The sequence below is a fragment of the Berghia stephanieae genome, chromosome 1 (genome assembly GCF_034508935.2).
Source record: "Berghia stephanieae isolate SIO BIC M18660-M18661 chromosome 1, UCSD_Bste_1.3, whole genome shotgun sequence".
Lineage (NCBI taxonomy): Eukaryota > Metazoa > Mollusca > Gastropoda > Nudibranchia > Aeolidiidae > Berghia > Berghia stephanieae.
The window spans coordinates 141726818-141751648 of record NC_088360.1 but is presented as its reverse complement, the minus strand read 5'-3'; the positions used below and the strand labels follow the sequence as shown (position 1 = coordinate 141751648).

At 34.7% G+C, this 24831-nt stretch overlaps 1 protein-coding gene across 1 annotated transcript; it reads left to right on the top strand.

Annotated features, from left to right (window-relative positions):
• The first annotated feature begins 29 nt into the window (after nt 1-29).
• On the top strand, nt 30-24019 carry LOC144963384 (NAD kinase 2, mitochondrial-like). The gene is made up of 9 exons (XM_078897357.1): nt 30-509; nt 5433-5521; nt 5976-6146; nt 7806-7895; nt 9151-9390; nt 10833-10984; nt 16291-16431; nt 17025-17064; nt 18056-24019. The coding sequence occupies exons 1-9, from the start codon at nt 153-155 to the stop codon at nt 18189-18191; spliced, it is 1416 nt and encodes a 471-aa protein (XP_078753483.1). The 5' UTR covers nt 30-152; the 3' UTR covers nt 18192-24019.
• Nucleotides 24020-24831: the final 812 nt, after the last annotated feature.

The following is a 24831-nucleotide window of genomic DNA, read 5'->3' as shown; positions in this document are numbered from 1 at the left end:
AAACTTAGCCTAACACCCCACACAAACTTCCTGTTTTCAATCAAGATGGCTGCCCTCATAGAAAACAAAAGTAGAATTAACTGAGACTTCTAATTCCAGACTATGTGATCCCTTTCATAAATATCAGATTTAGGTCGAAACATATTTTAAATATGAGAAGTCCATTATTGCTTAGGGCTGTTGTTAATTCAAATACTAACAGGGATACGTTAAGCAGAAATGGCTCTATGTTTGCAGCCAACACAATATTTGCGGGTAACAAAGTCAAAGCTGGGAGTTCCATCAGGGAATTGAACAATCCATTGAAATTTGGACAAATAAGATGCAGGTGTAGTTATATACAGGATGTTGGAAGAGTTAAAAGTAATGGGAAAGGATTGAGTCAAGGGGAAAATGAGAAACATCCAGTTTTTCAACCTAGAAGAGCAGCTATTCTTACCAAAATGACCCGTTACGAATACGAACGTCGGTTATGTGAACGAATGTCTGATCTTGATTTCAGAAACTATGTGAGTATTAGAAGTACACACAATAAAACATAGGTAGAAATCTCTGAGACGGGTTGGGGGAGCGAGTTACCACTAATCACTAAGGCATTTCATGATTTTGTTCATCTGACATGTCATACTCATACTTGGTCTGAAATAATGAAATTGAGTTTGAGGGTGACATTTCCTTTATTATTATTATGTAGCGTCAATTGCCAAGGACCTTGACAATAGTCAAATCGTCAATTGCCAAGGCCAAGGACCGTGTCAGCTCATCAACTACGCTACATGTGTACTTTTAACCGCCACGGAGTGCCTTTAGTGTCACGGAGTGATGTATTGCCAAAGAGTGATTAGGCAGTTTAGTGAGCAGCAGCAGTGGCAGTCAAATTTTGACCCAACTCGCCCATAGGAAAGTTGTGACTGGAAATTGCCGTTCGCGTTTTGGGGGGTTCAATTAAAGATGCAGAACTTCGTTATAAAGAGGAATATCGCAGATATTTTGGTATCATTATTTTCGTCTTTCAATTTCCTTTTAAATGGTGCCAATTAAGGAAAAATCCATTAATTATTCCAGAAGTTATATGAAGTTAAAATTTGTCAATTTTCAAATGCATTTATATTTTTATTTACCGCGTGTGTTTTTAAAATTTAAACGCTTGTTTTTAGAATAACATCTAAACTGTATTCATGCCAAATTTCAGGGCTCTATATCAATGCGCAGACACCTTTTAACTCTGCGCCGAAATGCCTTGTTTACATTATCTTCTCATCATGGCTGCCGGGCGATATCGATATTCATATCGATATTTTAAATTTAGTTATGTATTATGTTAAATTTAGTCCATAATATTTTCAGTACTATTATTTACTATGTTTTTATTTTGAATACATACTTTCCAACTTTATTTATAGGCATTTTATAGTTTTTGTTTTAAAAGTTTGTATAGAGCAGTATAATTAGGTGCCCCAAACATAAACAATAACAAGTTGCTAGTGATTTTCGTTAGGGGCCGGAAAAATTTACGCACAATATAGGTCTCCCAATTTTGTAGTTTGAGTTGTAGGCAATACACTTTCAGTATTGAAAATATGTTTACATAAAATCTAACAGTTGCAGAAATAATAATATAAGACTAAATTATTCTGAAAATCAGGCTCCGAATAATTCTCGTTTTGTTCACACCAGCGCAATAATTTGCTCTGGTCTAAAAATAGATAGACTGTAACTTTTGATAAATTTTACCTTTTGTTCCATAAAATATCCATATCTAGACATTATTTGATGCATGATCGAGTATTTATGGATATGTGTTTCTTTTGCCACCTAACAGCCAAATTTTAAAGGTTATTTTTTTCTATAATTTACATTGGAACTTGAGCTGTCAAGACAGGAACATGTGGTTTGCCATGTGCTTCTAGACCTTTGTTTACGTTTGGGGCACCTAATTATACTGCTCTATATTTCTTCTCTTTGTGAAATCCGATATTAATAATATCGATATTTTAAAAATACCAATTGCTTTAATTTAATTTTATTTTACTTTGCCATCAAGTTTCTTTCCCATAGATATGTTTATCATTTGTATCCATATTCTAAAGGCCTTAGCCTTAATAATTATTATGGTAAGAAGTTCTATTAGTTTTGACACCCCCATACATTGAGAGAGAAGGGGGGGGGGGGGGATAAAATTATATTAATTGTCAGTTCAAATCATGTAATAGCAATAAACCCAAAGTGTTTAGCAGAATTTTTTAAAGTATTAAAAGCCAGAACTTTCCTTCTAATTATAATAGGGAATCTGTTTCAATTTATTTGAACTTTTTCAATCTACCATTTTATTTATATGCAATTAAATTGCCATAGGTAAAAATAAACTCATTATGTCATTACACAACATGTTTATATCTTTTCATTTAAATAGTCTCAAACCCTTTTTTATTCTCTCTATGTATTAATTAAAAGAGGGATATTATTTGCAATTGTTTCAGTGAGATATTGGGGATAAATCCAAAAGTGATAGAGCAAATTGTTTCTTACGTCTAGCCGAGTTTTTGATTATGTAACATTTGCGACATATTATGTAATAATGTGTTTATTTGAAATGTTTATCTTCCTCTTTATTAATGTAAATGCATTGTCCTCGATAAGACGAACATTTTGGTATACAATATATGATAAGAACTCCATATTGACTGTTTTAACCATTTTTTATTAACATCACGCGATTTCGGTCACAACTTTGCAATGGTAATTTTGGGGTAAAAATCGGTCTGAAATTTCAGACTTTGAACTGCCGTAACTACATTTCTAATCAAGATAGAAACAAAATTCAAACTGTTTTGTAATCTGTGTTGCCAGCTCTTTCATATGACATTGGTTTCAAGTGTGTGAGGTACATTTAGAATTTCTATTAAACTCCCTAGAGTGATGTTAATGTTATTGATATTAATATTAATTAATACTCTCTTTTACTCTTCTCTCTCTCTCTCTCTCTCTCTCTCTCTCTCTCTCTCTCTCTCTCTCTCTCTCTCTCTCTCTCTTCTCTGTTATTTTCGCTTTGTTTCTCTCTCACTCTCACACACTCTCTTTCTGTATGTCATTTTCTCTTTTCCCTCCCTGTGCTATTTTTTCCTCTGTGTGTGTATTTCTCTGTCATTTCTCCTCTCTCTCTCTCTCTCTCTCTCTCTCTCTCTCTCTCTCTCTCTCTTTCTCTCTCTCATATTTCCTCCTTTTGTCACGGACCTTGCCAGTTGGTAAATCGCCAACTATTTACTATCAACTGCCACAGATTGATCTTGTTGCACAAATGTTTTACGTTAATTGTTCCTTATTAAGATGATGTGCAGTATATTTCCTTTAAAATAAAGGAAATCTTACTTTTCTTTTTTAATCTAGGACTTGGCAGGGATTTGCCACTTCGTACTTCTGGTTTTTTTTCCTTCTGTTGAATTCGAAATCAACAGCAATTTTTGTTTTGATATTATTTTAACATGTCTTGGAATTCATGAAAAGACATAAAAATTAAAAACAAATTCCATCAAGTTTTGACTCGATCCTTTCCACAGCGATTGACAAGGAATGAGAGAATGGAAGAAAGTAGAAAGGGACGTGATTCGAGATTCGTATGCGTGCAAATCGAGGCGCAACTGAAATCACCACATGCAGCTGACTCACTCCTTGGCAATTGACACTTCCTTTCCTTTAAAATGAGTAAAATTAGGAATTCCTTGCTTAACATGCATGGAGGACAACTGCTGTGTTCAAAATGATTATTATTTTACTACTTCTTCTACAACTGCCACCACATCGTCATCCCCCTGCCACCACCACTACTACAACCACCACCATATCATCATTCTTACCACCACAACTGCTACAAACATTACCACATCATCATCCCTATCACCAACACCACTACTACAACTACTACATCATCATCCCCATCACCACTACTACAATTACTACCACATCCACATCCCTACTACCATCACTCCATCAACTACCACATCATACCTACCACCACCACTGCTACAACCACCACCACATCATCATCCCTAGCACTACAACTACTTGAACTACCACCACCATTGCTACAACTACTACACCATCATCCATACCACCACCACCACATCATCATCATCCCTACCACCACCACAACTACAACCACCGACATCACCATCTCTACAACCACCGGAACCACTACTACAACCACCACCACCACCACTATTACTATTACTAAAACTAAAGCATCATCCACATCATCATCATCCTTACCATCACCACTACTACAACAAGACCAGATCATCTCTACCACTACCACCACTTCTACTACAACCACTACAACAGCATCCTACCTATAATGATTACTACAACTACCACAACACCATTATCTCTACCACTAGCACCATAACCACTACTACATCCTACCTACCGACAAATCATATGAGTATTTTTAAAAGTGAAAATGGGAGTGGGTGAGGGTGGTGGCTTTTGACATTGTTTGATCACATGGTAATATTCTATAAATAGATAAGATTTTATATGTTGCTATTGGTCTTTACACTTTTGAAATTCCTCTGAGTGGTGTCAAAAATTGCTGCGAGACACATTTACATTTACATCTCAGTAAATTTTAATGAAATTCAAATTTCTAGATTATAGTTGCATGCATTGATGAGTCATGATCTATGCTCTGAGTATGAAAAATTTTCTCCTTTTTTGTGACTAGTCATTTTTGACCTCTCTGCTCTTACTTTGTGTTTAGGTTAGATCTATTTTAAGTAGGAATGTCTTGTTGATATGTCGAGTTTTACCAGCTCTTGTCTACAGACAAAAATGGTGAATGTGTGTTATTCTCTGTTTGCAAACAACTCCTTACTTCTAGCATCCTATCCAAAAAGGTAGCAAACAATGTGGACTCTCCATTTCTTCTTCTAGGTTCCATGCCTGGTCCAGGCTTCGGATACTGCATGAATTATCTCTCTCCATTCCTCCCTGTCTCTTGCTTTTTCAAACAGCTCTTGGGTTGTTAGGTTGGTGAAGCCCTTCAGTTGGTCTATGAGTGTTTTTCTTTGTCTCCCCCGGGCGCGTTTACCAGGTATTTTTCCTCCATTTAATGCTGCAAAAACGGGATAAACTCTGGCTTCATGGACCTTTTGTTCTCAGAACTTTTTTTTTTTTTTTTACTTCTTCCCTTGCCATTATTATTTTCCTCCATTTATTTTTCTGAAATAAGAGAGAACCCATTTCGAAAATTACTAGATGGACGGAAAGTAAATTTCGAGTGCTTATAATAGGGATTTTATGGTACTTTGACTTTAAAAGTTCCCTCTTAATCTTTGTAATGAAGATATAAAAGTTGGGTTTTTTTTTTCCAGATTTTCAGAAAATATGTCTCTTTACTTTGATTTTCATAAATTTTTTTTCACTCTTTTCATCAGCTGGAGTCCAAAGATTCAGACTATTACGGTTTACTAGAACGACACAAGAATCATTACAATGCTTTGGATGTTGTAAGAAAAGAGCTTTTGTAAGTGCCTTTTGGTAAATTGAAGAAAAATTGCATCTTTTAAAAATATTCTTCGTTTTATTTTTGTTTTCCTAAACGAATTTATCAATGTTGTTAATGCCCAGTGAACTATAAAATAAAAGGACTGAGTTTTTAAACTATGTCTTTTTTTTTTTTAGAAAGTTCAGCATTCATTAAGTAACTCTAATGGCCAACTTAGACTTTTATCACAACACTTGTATTCGCACCTGCTGTTAAAAGATACATCAATTTGTAGGATCTAAGTACAACTTAAAGTTCTCTTTAAATTAAATGAGTTTTCATAAATTGATTCATGTCATTATGTCTGAATTAGATTTAGATTTGTGATTTCGATATATATTTTTTTTATCAAACATCTATTGGAAAATTTATTCCCTTTTTTTTCTCTATTTTTTATGTTTATGCACACTAGTCCATTTCTGTTCTATTTTAGGAAAGCCAATATTGAGGTGCGAGTAGTTTCTCGTTTTGGTTTGGATCAGCTTGTTTTAGACTGGGCTGATGTCGTTTTCACCACAGGTGGAGATGGTACCTACTTATTGGCTGCCAACAAGTTTATCAATACAAGCAAACCTCTGATTGGTCTCAACACTGACCCTGAGAGGTAAAGAGATTTTCCATTTCCTAGATAAACTGTTATAAAGTGTCATTTTTAATCGCACTGCTTGATTTGATAATAACTGAACCATAATGTCAGAGAAACATTATTTCTGATCCTTATTTTCAGCACTTTATTTCTCGGTTTTAAGTAATCTAAAAATGAAATGAAAAAAAAAAAAGAAATTCCTTGTATTCATCCCAAGGGGAAATTTGTTTTTAGAGTCTGTCTCGAAAAAAAAGTTCAGGATAAATCGTGTGTCAGTCGTAGTGCAGTGTCACAAAGTGAGCAGTCGGGGCTAAATTTCTAGCTCATGAAAAAAATAAGATGTCAACAGCAGGGCTAGAATTCAGAACCTCCGGGTGTTAATGCAATGCCTTATCCACTTGGCCATCTCCTTCCCCAGTTTTAGACACTTTTGCTCAGTAAAAGTTTGTTAAACCGATATTCAAGGAACTTTATTTGCTTTAAGCATAATGACTAGGAATAAGATGTTTTAAAATAAAGGGATGGTCTTTTCATGAATACTATAGGTGTTTGCATCATTGAGTTGTCTGTACATCTTATATTCAGAAAGATCACAGCTTGTGCTTGGATAGCAATACACAATGAGCATGGCACCAAATTCAGTTGTCTGAGCAGTGTTTTTAGTCAAGAATAAGAGAATCAGACTGTTGAAAAATAGAATTTAAAAAATTGAGCTTTTTTATATAGCGCACTATCCACTAAAAGTGCTCAAAGAGCTTTACAAGGGGTCCCTGGCCAACAGCAACATGCAACATGTAAGACGGAACATGACGCCTGTTAGGCGATATTACAATTTTTTCGGACAGAGACAACGCTGTCAACGGCCAGGTACTCATTTTACACCTGAGTACGGTTAGAGAATGTGAGTAAAGCGCCTTTTCCAAAGACTCAACTATGTGCCGAGCGAGGCTCGATCCCAGGACCTTCCGATCCGAAAGTGAGTGTCATACCACTAGACCACATAACCGCAGAAAAGCAAGAAACAATTTTTTTTGGTTTAACCATCGTATAATGACTAATACTATTAGGTTATTGAAAAGATATTTGCTCTGATGATATAATGAATGATAACATATTTACATTACATCTTTTGCTTCTTCATTTTCATTATAGTAGCCTCTTAAATAGAGGGTCAAGGCTACAGTTCTCATTTATGAATTTCAAGAAATACACACACACAGACAAATACACATTTCAAGATAAATGCTGCAATAGTTTCTTTATTTGGTATTTTTTCCACGTTTCTTTAAATTTTGCAAATTCTGTATTATTAAAATTTTCATTCAATTCTTGAGGGAGCTCATTCCATAAACTTATGACAGAGGGAAAGAAAGAGTGTAGGCAGGTGTCATTCTTGATATTTGAATTGGCAGTTTGTTATCATCCTTTTGCTAGTCTGGGTTTTTTTGGTGTTTTTTTTCCGGTTGGTTTTATGTAATTTGTAATTAGGGAGTTTTATGGTGGTGTTATATGTATTAATTTTCCCCCCATATTTCTAAAGACTTTCCCTTAAATTGTATTATTGATCTTACTCTTTGATTTTGGGCAATTCTTTGAGTTTATCATTATTGGTTTATTTATTTAAACTTTTTTTTCCACCTATAGAACACGAGAGCTATAATTCTTTATCTTCCACAGATCAGAGGGTAATTTGTGTTTACCAAAGTCTGACTATACGGCCTCAAAATTTGGTGCTGCATTGAAAAGATTGCTTGCTGGAGAGTTTGAGTAATACAGTTTGTAACATATACCTCAATGTTGTAGTGTGTACAATTTATTCAGTTATTATTGAAGACTGGATCTAGCCAGTAGTTATGGAGGGTCAAAATATTAATATTTCTTTACATTGTTTTCAATGTTTTTTAATGGATTTTTTGGGGAAGGGGGTGTGTATGTGTTTGGCTCATATATGGACCTCACATGTTTTAAATTGTTTGTCCTATACCAGTGCGTGGTCCTTACTTTTCACTTTCATGCTTCATACAAAACTTATTCTTTGTCTCTCTCCCCCCCCCCCCCCACCCTCCCTCTCTCTCTCTCTCTCTCTCTCTCTCTCTCTCTCTCTCTCTCTCTCTCTCTCTCTCCCTCTCTCTCTCTCTCTCTCTCTCTCTCTCCCTCTCCCTCTCTCTCTCTCTCTCTCTCTGTGTGTGTGTGTGTGTGTGTGTGTAAATGTGATATAAGTATAAGGGTATGTATATATTATCAGTATGTACTTATTGTCAAATAAATGAGTTAAGGGCTCTTATTTAACATCCATCGGTAGAATGATCTTTTTTTAAAGGCTAGAATTGTTGAATTTATATTCTTAAAGAATGTTTTGTTCTCTGTTTATAGGTAGGGGCTTCATTATATTTAAAGGTGTCCCACCAAATTCAGCAACATTCATGTTTCACACTTACATTTAAAAAAAATCTTTTTCTTGTTATTGTTGTTGGGTTGTTTTTTTTGATACCATAAAATATTGAAAAAAAAAAAAAAAAAAAGAATTAAAAATAACAAAATGTTAGTCTTTTGAAAATTATGGAACTACTTTTTTTCTTTTGAACAGAAAGCAAATGGATTTCACTTAGTTTTCATTAAATAATTTCTTCTCCTTATCTTAAGGAGGTAGCAGGTCTTTATATTATTATTATTGTTATTATTATTATTATTATTATTATTATTATTATTATTATTATTATTATTATTATTATTATTATTATTATTTTCATTATTATTATTATTATTAGTTATTATTTATTATTATTATTATTATTTTATTATTATTATTATTATTATTATTATTATTATTATTATTATTATTATTATTATTATTATTATTATTATTATTATTATTATTATTATTATTATTATTATTATATTATTATTATTATTATTATTATTATTATTTATTATATTATTATTATTATATTATTTTCATTATAGTAATTTTTTTATAATTTCATCACTCTTTCTTTCTTATAATTTTTTGTACTCATCTCAGTTGGAAATGGCTCCAAAGAATCAAGGTGACCATGTCTGGCAAACACAGCAACGACGATCCTGTTGAGCTCCACGACCAGACCCTGATTTTTCCAGAGCACAGATTTACAGAGCATATAGCAGAAGACGAGGAGGTTAGGATTTTGAGGCAGAATGGCAAAAGTGAACACATACATCCCATTAGAACATTGCCGTGTTTGGCCCTTAATGAGGTCTTTGTTGGAGAGTCGTTGTCATCAAGGTAAGAAGTTGTTAGCTTTTGTTTGAATGCTTCTCTCATCTTATCTGTGTGGTTATGCGGTCTAGTGGTATGGCTTTGGATTGGAAGGTTTAAGTCTTGCTCTGAGCGGTGCATAGTTGAGTCCTTGGAAAACGCTCTTTACCAACATTCTCTCACTGTACTCAGGTGTAAAATGAGTATCTGGCCATTAACAGCATTGTCTCTGTCTGAAAATAAAAATGCAATATCACCTAACAGGCATCGTATCTCATCCTACAAGGTAGTATTTCTGTTGGCTTGGGACCCCTGTAAAGCGCTTTGAACACATTAAGTGGATATTGCGCAATATAAAAGCTCATGTTTATTAGAGAAAAATACTGTATTGAAAATTTTCCATATGTTTCTCCTTCCTTTGAATTGATTTTCAAATAATTTACAAAAATTTGAATGCACATTTGTATGGCACATCTCCCCAGTTTCACCATTCTCAATGCTCTTTGAAATGCTTGATTCCTCATCCTAGCAATATGAAAGGACTAGTACGTTTTCATATTCATTTTTAAACTCTCACATTCACTTCCTGTTACTTTTTATTTTTTTAAAAAACAAAAAAAGGCACAAAGTCAGTTTTTCATGTCAAACTGATTAATCCTGAAAAGAAAATGAACGACCTTAATTCACAAGAGGCCTAATGCTTTTATAAACAGCATCCAAATGTCTTTGTCCATCCATTTTTATGATTCAGGATAGCCCAGTAGCCCTTAAAACACAAACCGTATAAAGACCCAAATTCATTTCAATTATTGCTAATGTCAGTCACACTTCATTCACTTGAGTCTGCCATAGGTAATTGTATCTATGTATTAGACCTGATGGTTTTCATTGATCAACGGAAATCCGTGATTTTGGAGTCAAAGGAGGAATTTCCTCGTTTAAAAAATATTACATCCCCCCTCTCCTCCCCCCACCCCCTTTATAGGCAATTTTTAAAAAATGTTCCTCCTTTTTCACTTTTTGTCACCATCATCACTGATGTAAAGTGCTTTACCCACAGACACAAGGCCAGGTCACAGTTGTTGTTTTTTTGGGGGTTTTTTATTGTCAAGTTCAACATTGCTTGACTTTGTTAGAGGCAAAAATTGATGCTATCAAATTAAGAAATCAAGGAGCAGGCATCCGTGTTAGATAAAGATCTGAACCAGTGTGTATGAAAGGTGCCAAAGCAAGAAAGAAAAATAGAAGAAAAAAAAAACATCCCAAAAAATCAGTCTACCTAGAAGTAGACTGATTTTTTGGGATGGTTTTTTTCTTCTATTTTTCTTTCTTTCTTTGTCTGGCACCTTTCATACACACTTATTCAGATCTTTATCAAAACTTGATGCTGCTCAGTCATAGTCAAAACAGTTCTTGCCTTTGGTGTTTTTAAAAAAAAAATTCTATATATTTTTCAATTCTTGTTTCAGGGTGTCCTACTACGAATTTTCCACGGATACTTTGGCCAAAGAAAAGCAGAAGAGTTCTGGTGTGACTATATGTACGGGGACAGGATCCAGCTCTTGGCATTTTCATATCAATCATCTGTGTTTGCATTCTGTGAAAAAGATTCTCAGAATAGGTAGTTCTCATTTCTGTTTACATCATATCCTTTTTTAAAAATTTTCCCACGTTTTTCATACTAAAATCTTACTATATTACATCTTTTTGAGCCCTAATACTAATTATTCTTTATACCGTTATGTCTTATTGTTAGTTTATCAATATACAGTAGAATTACTTTAAACCGAAATTTTGGGGACCTTCTATACCATTTCGGTTTAAAGACATTTTGGTTTAAAGCAAGTTCCCGTTTTGCAATGTTTTTCAGGGGTAGTAACTATTTAAGGAATTTGCTCATTTAATCGTATCATGGGTTTCCCCTTAAATGGAGTTGTTGAATAATTGCCATCTTCGTAACCTTTTTCAAAATGATTTTTATTTTAACCCATTGCCGCCCAAATCGCCCGTAATCGCCCGCTCAAAAAACATCTCAAACAGTCCAAATCACCCGATATGGGATGAACTCATGTCTGATAACATGTCACTGGACGAATGGGTTGATGTTGTCACGTCTTATATTCATTTCTGTTGTGATTTGTGTGTGGACACTAAAAGGATTAAAATATTTAACAACAACAAACCTTGGGTCAACAAACGAGTTAAGTTATTTATAAATATGAAGAAAATCGCTCATATGAGTGGGGACAAAAACAAGCAGCACGAGGCAGAAAAACAATTAAAGAGGGTAATTTATGAAGAAAAACGTAAATATAAAGATAAAATGGAAACAAACCTTAAAAATTCAAATGCATCGCAGGCGTGGAGGATGATTAAAGAAATGGGTGGCGTTAACAACAAAAAGACAGATTTTAACAATGACACACATATGAATATCGAGGAATTAAATAAGTTTTACTGTCGATTCGACACCATTGACAACGTACTTTCAAAAATTAATATCATAACAAAAAATACGTCTCCTCCGCCAGAAATCGAAGAAGAGGCGGTCATCAATGTTCTTAAATTATGTAAAAAGAAAAAAGCACCAGGTCCAGATGGACTTAGTGGGGAACTCATTTCAAACTGTAACAACCAACTAGCTGTCCCTTTCTTGCCTATTTTCCAACGTTCAATAGATGAACAGAAAATCCCAATTATATGGAAAACATCGACTATAATTCCAGTACCCAAAAAGAATCCACCAACTCAGCTGAATGATTATAGACCTGTTGCTTTAACATCAATTATTATGAAATGTCTGGAAAAAATTCTGAAAAGAGAGCTGTTGCAATTTATATATGACCAACACATACTTGATCCATATCAGTTTGCCTACCAACAAAATCTTAGTGTGGAAGACGCACTCCTCACAGTGATGCATTCAATATCAAATCACTTGGATGTTTCACCCGCCAACTACTGCCGAATCCTATACGTCGATTTTTCGTCTGCCTTTAATGCCATGAAAACCAACATATTAATCAGTAAACTGCATGCTCTAAACCTTCCCCATTACCTCATCAACTGGTATAACAACTTTCTCATCGATCGCCCCCAACATGTCAGAGTAGGCTCAAATATATCATCAGTAAAAACTCTTTCAAACGGATGCCCACAAGGGTGTGTAAGCTCACCTCTACTTTACATCCTCTATACAAACGATTGTGTGGCTAGCTTTGATAACTGCCAACTCATCAAGTATGCTGATGACACCGCAATACTCGGCCTGCTCAATGATTCCGTCTCCGAATTTAAATACACTGAGCAAGTTAGTAAATTCAGCAAATGGTGTGCCGATAACTGTCTAGAGCTCAATGTAACAAAAACAAAGGAACAACTGTTTGATCACAGAAAAATAGGAAAAAGAGCAAGACAAATAACAAAAATTAACAATCAGGCGGTTGAAACTGTTGAAACGTTTAAATACCTTGGTGTAATTATAGATAACAGTCTAAGATTTGAATCGCACACCAACAATGTCATCAAAAAATGTAACCAGCGCTTGTATATACTCAGAAAATTAAGGTCTTTCAATGTGAACAGAAAGACCATGATACAAATCTACAAGTCATTAATATTGAGTATCGTTTCGTTTGGCATCACAACGTGGTATGGAAGCTGTGGAACAAAAGAAAAATCCAAACTACATAGAACCCTCAGAGAGGCTTCAAAAATAATTAACACAGACCTTAGAAGCCTTGACACAACTTATATTAATGCAGTTGAGAAGAAATCTTTTAACATTATCAACGAAAAGAGGCATCCGCTGAACGAAAAATTCCAACTTCTGCGCTCCGGAAGACGGTATCTAGAAGCAAAATGTCGGACAAATCGACATAAGACAACCTTCATTCCAACCGCCATAAAATTAATTAACAAATCTTCTGTGGAAAAATGAGACAACCAATGAAAATAACGAGAAGCAGTGTCGTGAATCATCATCATCGACATTGCCGCCGTCGTTATCATCATCATCATCATCATCATCATCATCATCATCATCATCATCATCATCATCATCATCATCATTATCGTAGTCATCATCATCATCATCATCATCATCATCATCATCATCATCATCATCATCACAATTATTGCCATCTTCTTCTTAATATAAGACACTATATTTATAATATGGTTATCTGCTGTCCCAGCAAATATATCGTATCGTTCTATCTGTCTGTGTGTGTGTCTGTGTGTATGTATAATGTATGTATGTATGTATGTATGTATGTATGTATGTATGTATGTATCTATGTATGTATGAATGTAGGCATGCATATACGATGATATGCTGGTTTGTATGTATGTCTGCATGTATGTATGTATGTATGTATATGTGTTTGTATGTACGCTCATTTCTTTTGTATACATGTGTAGAAACAATGTGCAAGCGTGTATGTTCGTGTATGGCTGTGTCTGTATTTGTAAATGTGTTGATGTTCATACCATGAACCAAACTGAGCATTGTTTACCTCACATGAATTGCCTTTAATTTGGACAATAAAGATTATTATTATTATTATTATATCGCCCGCCAGGTACCCAGCATCTTTGACCCCGTAAACTAAAAACGTGTGTAGAACCACTTCTTTTTATTTAGAAAACGAAAGTAGAGAAAGAGTGAAAGTGAAACTAGAAATTTCCCGATCGTTTTTATCTCAATTCGTTTGTCTGCTGTGATTTTTTGAAGTTTGTCGACCAAATCGGTTGTGGTAACGTCTTTTTTTTTTTTTTTTTGCTTGAATGGCGTTTGAATTCCTCAATTCTCGGGCGTGATCAACGTTTTTTAATGGATAGTGATGATGATAGTACTCATTCAGACACTGAATCAGACATTGAGGTTGAGTTGGATGCGCATTTTGATGACATTGACAATGGGTTTCATGTGTTTTAATATTATTACATATTTTTCAACTTTAACATTTTTTTTTCAAATCAAAATATGAATCAATAGTCCAAAACAATACATCAAATTAAAGGCTATTTATTCTTCTTTCCAAAACAGCTTTTATTTGTTTCTAGCATGCCTCACATTCTTGCAATTAATTTTTTAATGAAGTGTACTATGACATTTGGAAGAGTTATCTCCCCTCGCATGGTCTGTGAGAGACATTTTTTCAGATTATGCCCGGGCAGCAATGGGTTAATTGTTTGTTGTTTTGTTTTTTTTGGTGTATTTTAAAAATATTTTTCGGGGTTTTCATTTTTCATTCAAAATTGTTGAAAGAGTTGAGTTCGGGATGCCGTGTTTTTTTACATATCTCCGTCTTGATCAACTTTTCTTTCATTGGCTTCACATAGTATTTTGATTTTAAACTCACACGTGTAAGCACATTGCTTTCTTTTAGACATCTTTTAGTAAAATGTAAAGCTAAAATAAGATCGAAAGTTCTTGTGCGATAATTGATAATGAATGATGCGCAGCTACTCAGAAGTTGAAGTGAAATGGAAATGGAGTGTCAATGCTAACCTGTCTACTACACACCCCTCTTTTGTTGAAAAGCCATTAGGTTCAAAGGCCCAATTACATAGAACCTCCCCCTCCCCTTTAGCCCATCACATACACACATTTAAACTAAGTGGAAATGAAATGGCATGTCCCCCCCCATATTGTCATGTTGAAAATTTGTCAGTTCCAAAGCATCAACACATAAGTGAGAACATCTCGCTTACGTGATACTACACCCCAACTCTCTCTCTTTCATAATTTTTCGCCTGCCAGGCACCCGTTGTCTTCCTTTTCCAGTCTGCGCGATTGTGGTGTTGGCCAAGCCCAAATGCAGCGATTGAAGTGTTTGCCTACCCCCCCCCCCCCCCTCCCCCATTGCACCCTTCACCCTCATCTTATACTTATGCTCTTTGTTTAATATCGCCGGGCATTATTGCGTGTGGCCACCTTCCCGAATTTTTGAAGAAAAATAGAGAAAGAGAAAATGAAAAAGGGAAGGTGCTCTCAAGTTGTTTCAGTTTAAAGAAAGTCCTGCTTAGAAGTATTTCGGTTCATCGTAAGAATTAGTACAAAGATAATGAAGAAACTAGTACAATTTATTAAATTCTTTGCGGTTTAAGGTATTTTTCGGTTTAGCTTCTTTCGGTTTAAAGTAATTTTACTGTACTTTAATAATTTGAATGCCCATAGTTTGTTATCAGATGGAGCCAATACAAGGTGTAGTAAAGGAGGAGGTGGGGGAAGACTTATGAAATATTTTATCAAAATTGAGGATTAGTAAAATACTAGTTCATTTATACACAATTCAGAGTGTATGGGTTTTTTTTTTTGTTTTTCAGGTAGTATCAGTCCAGCCTGATTTTTCTCTATCTCTCTAATAGCTTTAATTGTATAACTGTTTTTTAAAAACAAAACAAAACAAAGATGTTAAGCCCTCTCGCATTCACCTGAATGGGCAATCAAACACATTTTTTCAATTTTAATTCATGTTTAACACAAGAGTTTTAAGATCAGAGAGTAATTTTTTTTTAATGGAGCTTTTATATCGCAATATCCACTAAATATGCTCAAATTGCTTTACAAAGGGTCCCTGACCAACAGCAACACATAACATGTAGAACGAGACATGATGCCTGTTAGTGTAAGGCGTTATTACATATTTTTTTCAGACAGAGGCAACACAGTTGACGGCCAGGTACTCATTTTACACCTGAGTACTGTGAGAGAATGTGAGTAAGGATGTCTTTTCCAAGGACTCAATTATGCGCTGAGTGAGGCTCGAACCCAGGACCTTCCGAACCGAAAGCGAGTGTTATACCACAAGACCACATAGCGCACAATAATGTAATAGCAGTTTATCTTTGATCTAGATGCACTATATTTTGGATGTATCGAGTATGTTTTCTTCTGTCTTATAATTATTTTCTACACAGCAAATGATGTGTCCGGTTGTGATTATCCTGTCAATGATAATGTGATGGCTCAGAAAATCAGGGACACTTTCAATAGTAGTCTTCGCTTCGATCCCAGTGAACATTGCATGGCGTACACCATTCGTGATCCTATTCAAAATGGTGAGTTGCTCATTGATCAGTTTGTTGTAGATAAGTCATCATACCTGGTAACTTTCTTTGGTTTACAATTCATTTTGATTGTTTCATATATGTCAACTGTGCAAATTTCAATACTAATTGCATTTATTGTTGAATATTTTTGAATATTATCTAAGAGTGTTGAATATCTTTGTAGTTTTATATCAAATGTAACAATAACAACCTTTGTCAACATCTCAAATGGAGAGATTCCATATTGCTTCTGTCAGTGAAAAAGTTATCTGAAACTAATGTGGTAAATAAATATGTAGATTTCTTGTGATTCTTCACCTCAAAAAGTAATAATGTCAGAAAGTTGTATCTATAGCCGAAAATATAAAACTTAGGTTGAATCGATGTGCCTAGTGAGGACAATAAATGATAATAATAATGTAAATCATTTATACTGTGCCTATTCCATATACAAACAGCTCTAAGCGCCTTTTCAATACAAACATCAAAGCTAACAGGTCATAGGTACACAAAACATGCATAGACGTTCATATCATGAAAAATAATCCATAAACGGAAACTGGTTTTAATACTTATTTTTAAAACAATTTTTACATCCTCAGCTGTCTTTTGTGTAAGTCGAACAAGAGGATTTGCAAAGAAGTGAGTAAAACATGAATATTATACATGTATTGTTTGTAGACTCGAATAAGTAAATCTCATTATCCCATCTCCATAGGGTTATTCCATCTGACATGTGTAGTCAACAATAATCCTTTAAAACATTTTTTTTTTTTAATTGAGCTTTATATAGCGCAATATCCACTAAATGTGCTCAAAGCGCTTTACAAGAGGTCCCTGGAAAACAGCAACATTTAACATGTAGGACGGGACATGCTGCCTGTTAGGCAATATTACAATTTTTCGGACTAAGACAACGCTGTTAACGGTCAGGTACTCATTTTTACACCTGAGTACAGTGAGAGAATGTGAGTAAAGAGCCTTTTCCAAGGACTAAACTATGCGCCGAGCACGAGGCTCGAACCCAGGACCTTCCGATCCGAAAGCGAGTGTCATACCACAAGACCACATAGCCGCAATTACTAGAATCCAATTGTGCTGAGATCCAATGCTCATGGCAGGTAATGACTCATTATATAGATAAAATTCAGTCACCCAGCTCCAGCATGCCGTATGCAGAGTGTGCTGGAATTTTGTTTACTTTATAACATTATGCATATTTTTCTAATTATGTAATCTACCTCAGTGCAATAGAAATTTTTCATTAAAACAAAAAAATTTGAGCTTTTTTTCATGTTGCGCAGTATCCACTAAACATGCTCAAAGCGCTTTACAAGGGCTCCCTGGCTAACAGCAACACTTAACATTGAGGACGGGACATGATGCCTGTTAGACGGTATTACAATTTCTTTGGACAGAGACAACACTTTTACATCTGAGTACAGTGAGAGAATGTGAGTAAAGAGCCTTTTCCAAGGACTCAACTATGCGCCGAGCAAGGCTCGAACCCAGGACCTTCCAATCCAAAAGCGAGTGTCATACCACAAGACCACAGAGCCACACAGAATTGTATTATTTTGACAAAAGGAATGACATAATTAAAAATGATATTAAATTTAATTTTTTTCTTCAGGATAACTCTACGATCCCGGATGTGGGATGCGTGCCTGGTCATTGACGGGGGGATGTCTTTCAAATTTAACGATGGAGCTGTGGCTACATTTGAAATAGCGGAAAACAACGCACTTCGGACTGTCACATTTGGCTGATGGCTGGAATCTCTATGTTTTCTTGAACAATACATACATACATACTCCCTGAACCTCATAGAAGCGAGGTTTCCGATATTTGTGATAAGCTTTTATTATTATGATTTGCATTTAATGATTGCACTTTTTTTTTTGGTGTTGTTGTTGATGTCAGTGTATTTTTAAAAAATACAATTATCCAGACTTGAGTTGAAGACGCTTGAACTGATTGAAGCTGTCTCTATTTATGAATCAAATGTTTTGTTTTTTTTCCAAGTTATTATGAACCATTTTTCTATGTTGCCCAAAAAGTGTAAAATCTGTTTCAATGTCTTATTGATATATCCTTAGTGGAAGAGATATTTTGTACAAGAGGTCACCAAGAAAAAGGAGGTAGATAGTACGAGTCACCAAGGAAAACAAAATTCCGTGCAGCCTGCTATAACATTTATGGTGATAGCTTCAGGAAATTGTCGACATAAAATGGTGTTGACTTTATCTGTTTTGAAAGGAAATATTCTATAGATAAACTGGATTTTGTTTCCTCTTTTCAGAGAGAGTTTATTCTTACAGTATTCAGGCTTTTCTGCAGAGTGATAAAGATGAAGACGGTTATATCGACATTGCGATCTCTCAATATCAGCAACCAATTGGTCTTTAAAAAGAAAAATGCAATTTATAATTGGCTCACAGTATCCTGCAGTGAGGTAAAACACAACAGCCACTGAAAATGCAGGTATCTTGCTATGAGGAAAAATAATAGCCAATGAAAATGCTTGATTATTGTCCAATGACATCATCCCGTGAATCATCACTGATCAGAACCTTGAGAAGATCAGCGGTGAAATCAAGTCCCAGCATTTTCTGGTTCCTGTATTGGTATTGTGAATTCCCAATATTATTTGGCTTTCAACAAATGGGCAAAAGGGGGAAACAAACACTCACCCACTATGGGCAAGACTGTCTACCTGTCTTTGCAAGCTGTCTGGCCAATCCCTTGGCCTCGGCCTAGATCCAAGCCCGGGTGTTGGTAAATGAGACTGAAACTTTTTATTCCCGTTCTTTCTCTATTCCTCTCATTAGCAGAACTGATGATCAGCCTCTTGGTCTCAAGAAGTTATTGGTAATGTCAGTACCACTATTGCTGATATTCAATCTCGATACTGTGCGACATTAGTTAAAGTCTCATTTGGCACCATTGTTGCCCATGTGACCATATGTCCTTATAAGTAATAATAATAATAATAATAATAATGGTATAGATTTATAGTGCGCCAAACATCCCTTTTTCAGGAGGGCTCTGGGCGCATAACATAGATTAAGCCCTAATACAGTACGAACAACGCTAATTATACACATAATCAAAAGAAAGCCTGTCGGAATAAGAATGTCTTCAATCGACGCTTGAATTCCTCTAGTGAAGACGAAGAACGTATCTCTAGTGGTATCAAATAGTCAGATGAGGAGGATAACGCACCATCAGTATCAGTTTCTTTCTTATTTAATTTGATGTCATCGTCATTGTTGAGGGCAGGGTTTTTAAAATGATGTCTGGCCTTCAGAAATGGACCACAATTACTGACTTTTTAAAGTCAAATAAAATGAAACGTCATCAATTTCAAGATCGGCCACCAAATTATCCAGATTGATTCCCCTTGTTATTATCTCACATTTTCCATTCATTTTTTGTTAAGGACTAACATATCGACCTGGAGCTTAAATCAATAATTTACCATGATCCTGATGATGTTGATATATCCAGACTCAACAGTATATTCTATATATCAACCGTGCTCAATCCGCTTTACAATGTTTATAAGTCCCCTGGTAGACCATATGAAGTCTAATTTTCATTTCATTCAGTACACTATATGAGTCCATAATAATAATAATAGTTATTATTATTACAAGCCTTCAGGTTTTGTACTAGCACTCTTACTCATACAAATCTTTTTTTTACATTTGAATCAAGTGAAATAACAATGTGAAACATCTCAACCAGGACACAACACTGGTGCCAGTGTTTTACAATCATTGTCACTTATCCAGTCAGTAACCATGCTCAATATTGCTGACTTTGTTACATGATTACACCCCTTACCTGATCATGTGACAGTAGCATATCGTCATTGTATATCAACAAATGAAACATAGGTTGATTTGACTCTTTTATAATCTGATTCTGTCTTGCCATAACTATCACTGCTTTTTGACTGAATAAAAAAAAAAGTTTTTTTTTTAAATTGAGCTTTTATGTAGCGCATTATCCACTGAACATGCTCAGAGCGCTTTACAAGGGTTCCCTGGCCAACAGCAACACTTAACATGAAGGACAGGACATGACACCTGTTATGGATATTACAATATTACAATTTGTTTTCAGACAGAAACAGCGCTGTTAATGGCCAGGTACTCATTTTACACATGAGTACAGTGAGAGAATGTGCGTAAAGAGCCTTTTTCAAGGACTCAACTATACACTCACAAGGCTCGAACCCAGGACCTTCTGATTCGAAAGCGAGTGTCATACCACAAGACCACACAGTCGCACAATAAAGAAATGAAGCAGATTTCAATTCATTCCAAGATTAAGTAGTCCCTTAAAGCCATAAGGCTCGTGAAATTCTATATTGTTAAATGAATAATAACATTTGCTTGAGAGAATGTGCGTAAAGAACCTTTTTCAAGGACTCAACTATGCGCTCACAAGGCTCGGATCCGGGACCTTCTGATCCGAAAGCACACTTTTTGGATAGGATGCGAGTCTATTGCAAAGATTCAAAATCCATTGGATTAAGAGGTCCAGCTACCCAGTCACTGCTAATGGAGAGAGAGTTCAGATATCAAGATTTATGAATGTATGCATTTGAATATTCTCAGCTGTAAGGTAATTTCATGAGAAGTTATGGAACGCAGACATTCGACATGCAGTTTAGTCATGAAAGTAGTTGTAGAGAATTGACAGGAATTACAGTCATGAACGATTTGTAAGAATGGTACACAGTTTCAAGTTAGAATTGAAATGTCAACAATTGAATAAGAATGTATCATTGAAGAGTACAGTATTAATTTGAATGATAAACATTTGAGATTTGAATATACAATATAAGATTGGTTAATGAGTAACATGAAAGTCATTAATGAATTTATAATTTGTTTAGCTTTAAAAGGAATTATTTGAGCTTTAATGTATAAAAATCGATTTAAACATGTTTTTTCTTCAAATCAATGCTAACTTTTCTTTTATTTCAAATATCTGCCCGTTAATCTTGCTTAAGTGTTTTACAATTTTCACATCATACTTATTTGCCTTTTTTTTTTTAAATCATTTTTTTTTTTTAGATAATTGCTTTTTAGTAATATTCAAAATCAGTCCATTTGTTAAAAAGAGATTAGAGAGGCGCAATCCCCTTTTGTTACTTATCCAAAATGTTTATTGATCAACCCAATAGAAATTGAAGAGGGATGATGATAATTCGATCATTTTGATCTTTTTCTCTGTAAAGTGTTCTTCCAAAATATAAATGTCTACTTACTGTTATCTGTTGAACTCATCCCATTATCTCACTTTTATTTCTTAGTTGCATGAAAGCTAGATTTTCATGCTTCTGGTGAATTAACACAAACTTAGCTGTTTCACATATAACTACACGTTTACTCTTAGTCAACAATATACACTCTATAACTATCTGTACTTAGATGAAATAGTTTTGCTTGGGTTTTACTTTTCTTTGAGTTTATTGGGTTTTTTGTTTTTTTTGTTTCTTCTTTACTGAAAATGAAACAAGATGACAGTGACCATCTTCCATGTAGTGCATTGTGGGACAAAACTCTCAAGGTCAGCTGTTATCTAGATGAGACTGAGTACTTTTGTATACCCAAGCAGGCCAGCAGAAAATCCTGAGTTGGGGAATCACAGCACGTTTCGGAGCATGGCCACTGTTATCATGCAATTTTTAATGGAGCTGATTTTTTTCCCCTTGTAAATCATTTCTCGGTTATGTGTCTTATGTCAACATATAATTTATATTATGTTTGAATCAGATCTTGTATAGTATGTGTTAAGTATTTGATACAAGAAATAAATAGTTAGTAGTAGTAGTATTAGGTATATATTTATATTCATTATCGACAAAGTTCCAGGCGATGCTTTGATCTTTTTGTCTAAGACTGGATACAGAAGTACATTTCTTCTATCATCTACTTCTGATCTAAGTCTGTAGTTTACTTTTCCTTACGCTTAAATGGCCCATGTGTGTTGCAGTTGCCGTTATACCTCTAAAACAAAGTTAGATTTTAATCCTTTGACTACTCTTCCTTTTTATTGACCCTGAAATGATGCCAAAGTGATAAAAGTGTCATAAAACTACTAGAAAAACCCAAACAAAACAGTACTTCCAAAATTCAAATGTTGACAAGCTAAATATCATTTTAACCTTTACTTGCTTAAACTTACACTATTTGTCACCTGGAGACTTACGTAAAATTAAGGAAGTCCCCCTGGGTTGGGTTCTTGACCTCCCATAGTGGGCAGGGAGGTACTTGTGTCTTCTATTACTTCTATCCCCCTGTATCTGTTTTCCAACATGCTTTCTGTTTTTATCTTGGAATGGGATAACTTGATTTTGTCCTGTGTGCTTGGCCGGAGTCATTGGCTGGGAGGGAAATAGTCAAATATATAGTTATAGTTTTGGGAGATTATTTTCTTTTTCCTTGTAAATCATCTATTTCTGTTATGTACTGTTTCAGTTTTCTTTGAATGGATAATGGTTTGTAAACATATGAGTATAATCCTTCACGTGGGATCCTTGCTTTTGTCTGGATGAGACTTTCAGGTGATCTCAAACTTAAGTACACTATGGTGTGCTCTTGGAATCTACATCAGTTCCCTTATTACTAATTGATCCATTCCCCTGTCATATTTTTTTCTAGTGTGCTTTCAATTGTAAATTTAGATTTTTTTTACTATCCTGTTTCTACCTTTTTACTGGCGTTGAAATGACCCAAATGTCTTGGTAAAGAAACCCTTAAAAACAAAAATATTTAAAATGTTACTACATACATCTTTAAAATAAGATTTATATTATGTGTAATCCAATGTGTCAAAGAATGGTTCCATTAGCAAAATAAAGAGGTTTTAGTTTATATTTATAGGATTTGCTCATAAAGTCAAGCCAAATTCCAAAGTTAATGTGATAATTATTTTAATGTATGATTAGATTTGATTTAAGCTCTTTGTTTTTTTGAAAACAAAAACAAGCAAATGGCACTCAAATCCCTTTATTTATTGTTTCGCGGATCATTAGGTCAAAAAGAATGATGATGAGTAAAAAAACCCAAACAATTAGAGCTATGATTTTATTTCTTTTTATGTTTGTTTGAGATAACACAAACTGGTCCAAAAAAGCATTAAGCAAGCGTATATAAGAGTTTCATTGGAAAAGGCATACCCAATATTTATTGAGTTTGGGCAATTTATTAAACAAATAATTATGTAATATTTTTATTTCAATATAAACTTTGACCTGTCGAATCTTGGGACCAATCCAGACTGAATGGCAAATTAACTTTTAAGTTTAAGTCAGTCAAGGGTTACTTCCTCCTGGATTTGTCATTTCTATAATAATATTTATTCATTGTGTTTTAATTTATTATTCCGAAGATTAACATGTTCTGAAAATGTTTCACTGACAATGTATATAATCAAAACTTTACCGAAGAGTTGTCTACCCTAACTCATCCCTGTGACATACCTACCAAGTCGTGTGGCCATCTTGATTTGCTTCCACTTCCACCCAGGATTGAAGGAGGAAAAAATAAGTTGATTTAAATAAAAGAATAGTTACAAACTCATGAGTTTCTATTTGATTCATCATTAATGCAAAATGCTGTCATCCATCCCCTCTAATCTGTTCTTTTTTCCTTTGCTTTCTGTCCTTTCTTTGGGATCAGGGGGTGCCAGAGTGGTTACGCCAATGCACTTTAAAAAAAAGTTAATCTTCATTTCATTTATTTCTGTAAATTCATATTTTTACATTGAAACGACCCCGAAATAATTTCGTTTTGAAGCACTAGGTCCTATATTTCCATTCATAGAATGCCCGGTTAGAATTAGAATGCCTGGTGACAGCACAATTTAAATTTGTTTTTCTGTCTCTTCTTTTCTTGGAATGAGATGACTTGGTTTTGCCCACATACCTTGTTAGAGTAATTTTTTGTGAGAGACAGGTTGGTTTGTTTGAGCATTATATTCTGTGATGATGTTAGATTTTTTTCACAGTAAATTGTACAGGTGTATGTAACAACACGGGCATGCTACAGACAAAACCAGCCACATCCAGCTGTACTTAGTTACTTAGCATTTCATTCATGCCTACCAACCATCTGCCTTCTCACTTTTCACCAGTGAAAATTCTACAGATAGTTGAGTAGCTACTGCGATTATGCACTTTTTTTTAGGCTAAAAGAGACACTAAGGGATTAATGTGAGCAAAACAAACGATGAAATGTGAATGAGAACTTTTGTGTCACTTTGTGGGTAACATTTCTCTGGCCTAAAAAAAACCTTGTTGAATGCGACAATTTGAGTTAAGATTTCTGAATCCTCGTTGAATCTGACTTCTCACTGAATGCGACCTTGTTGAACCTGGACCAATTGCAC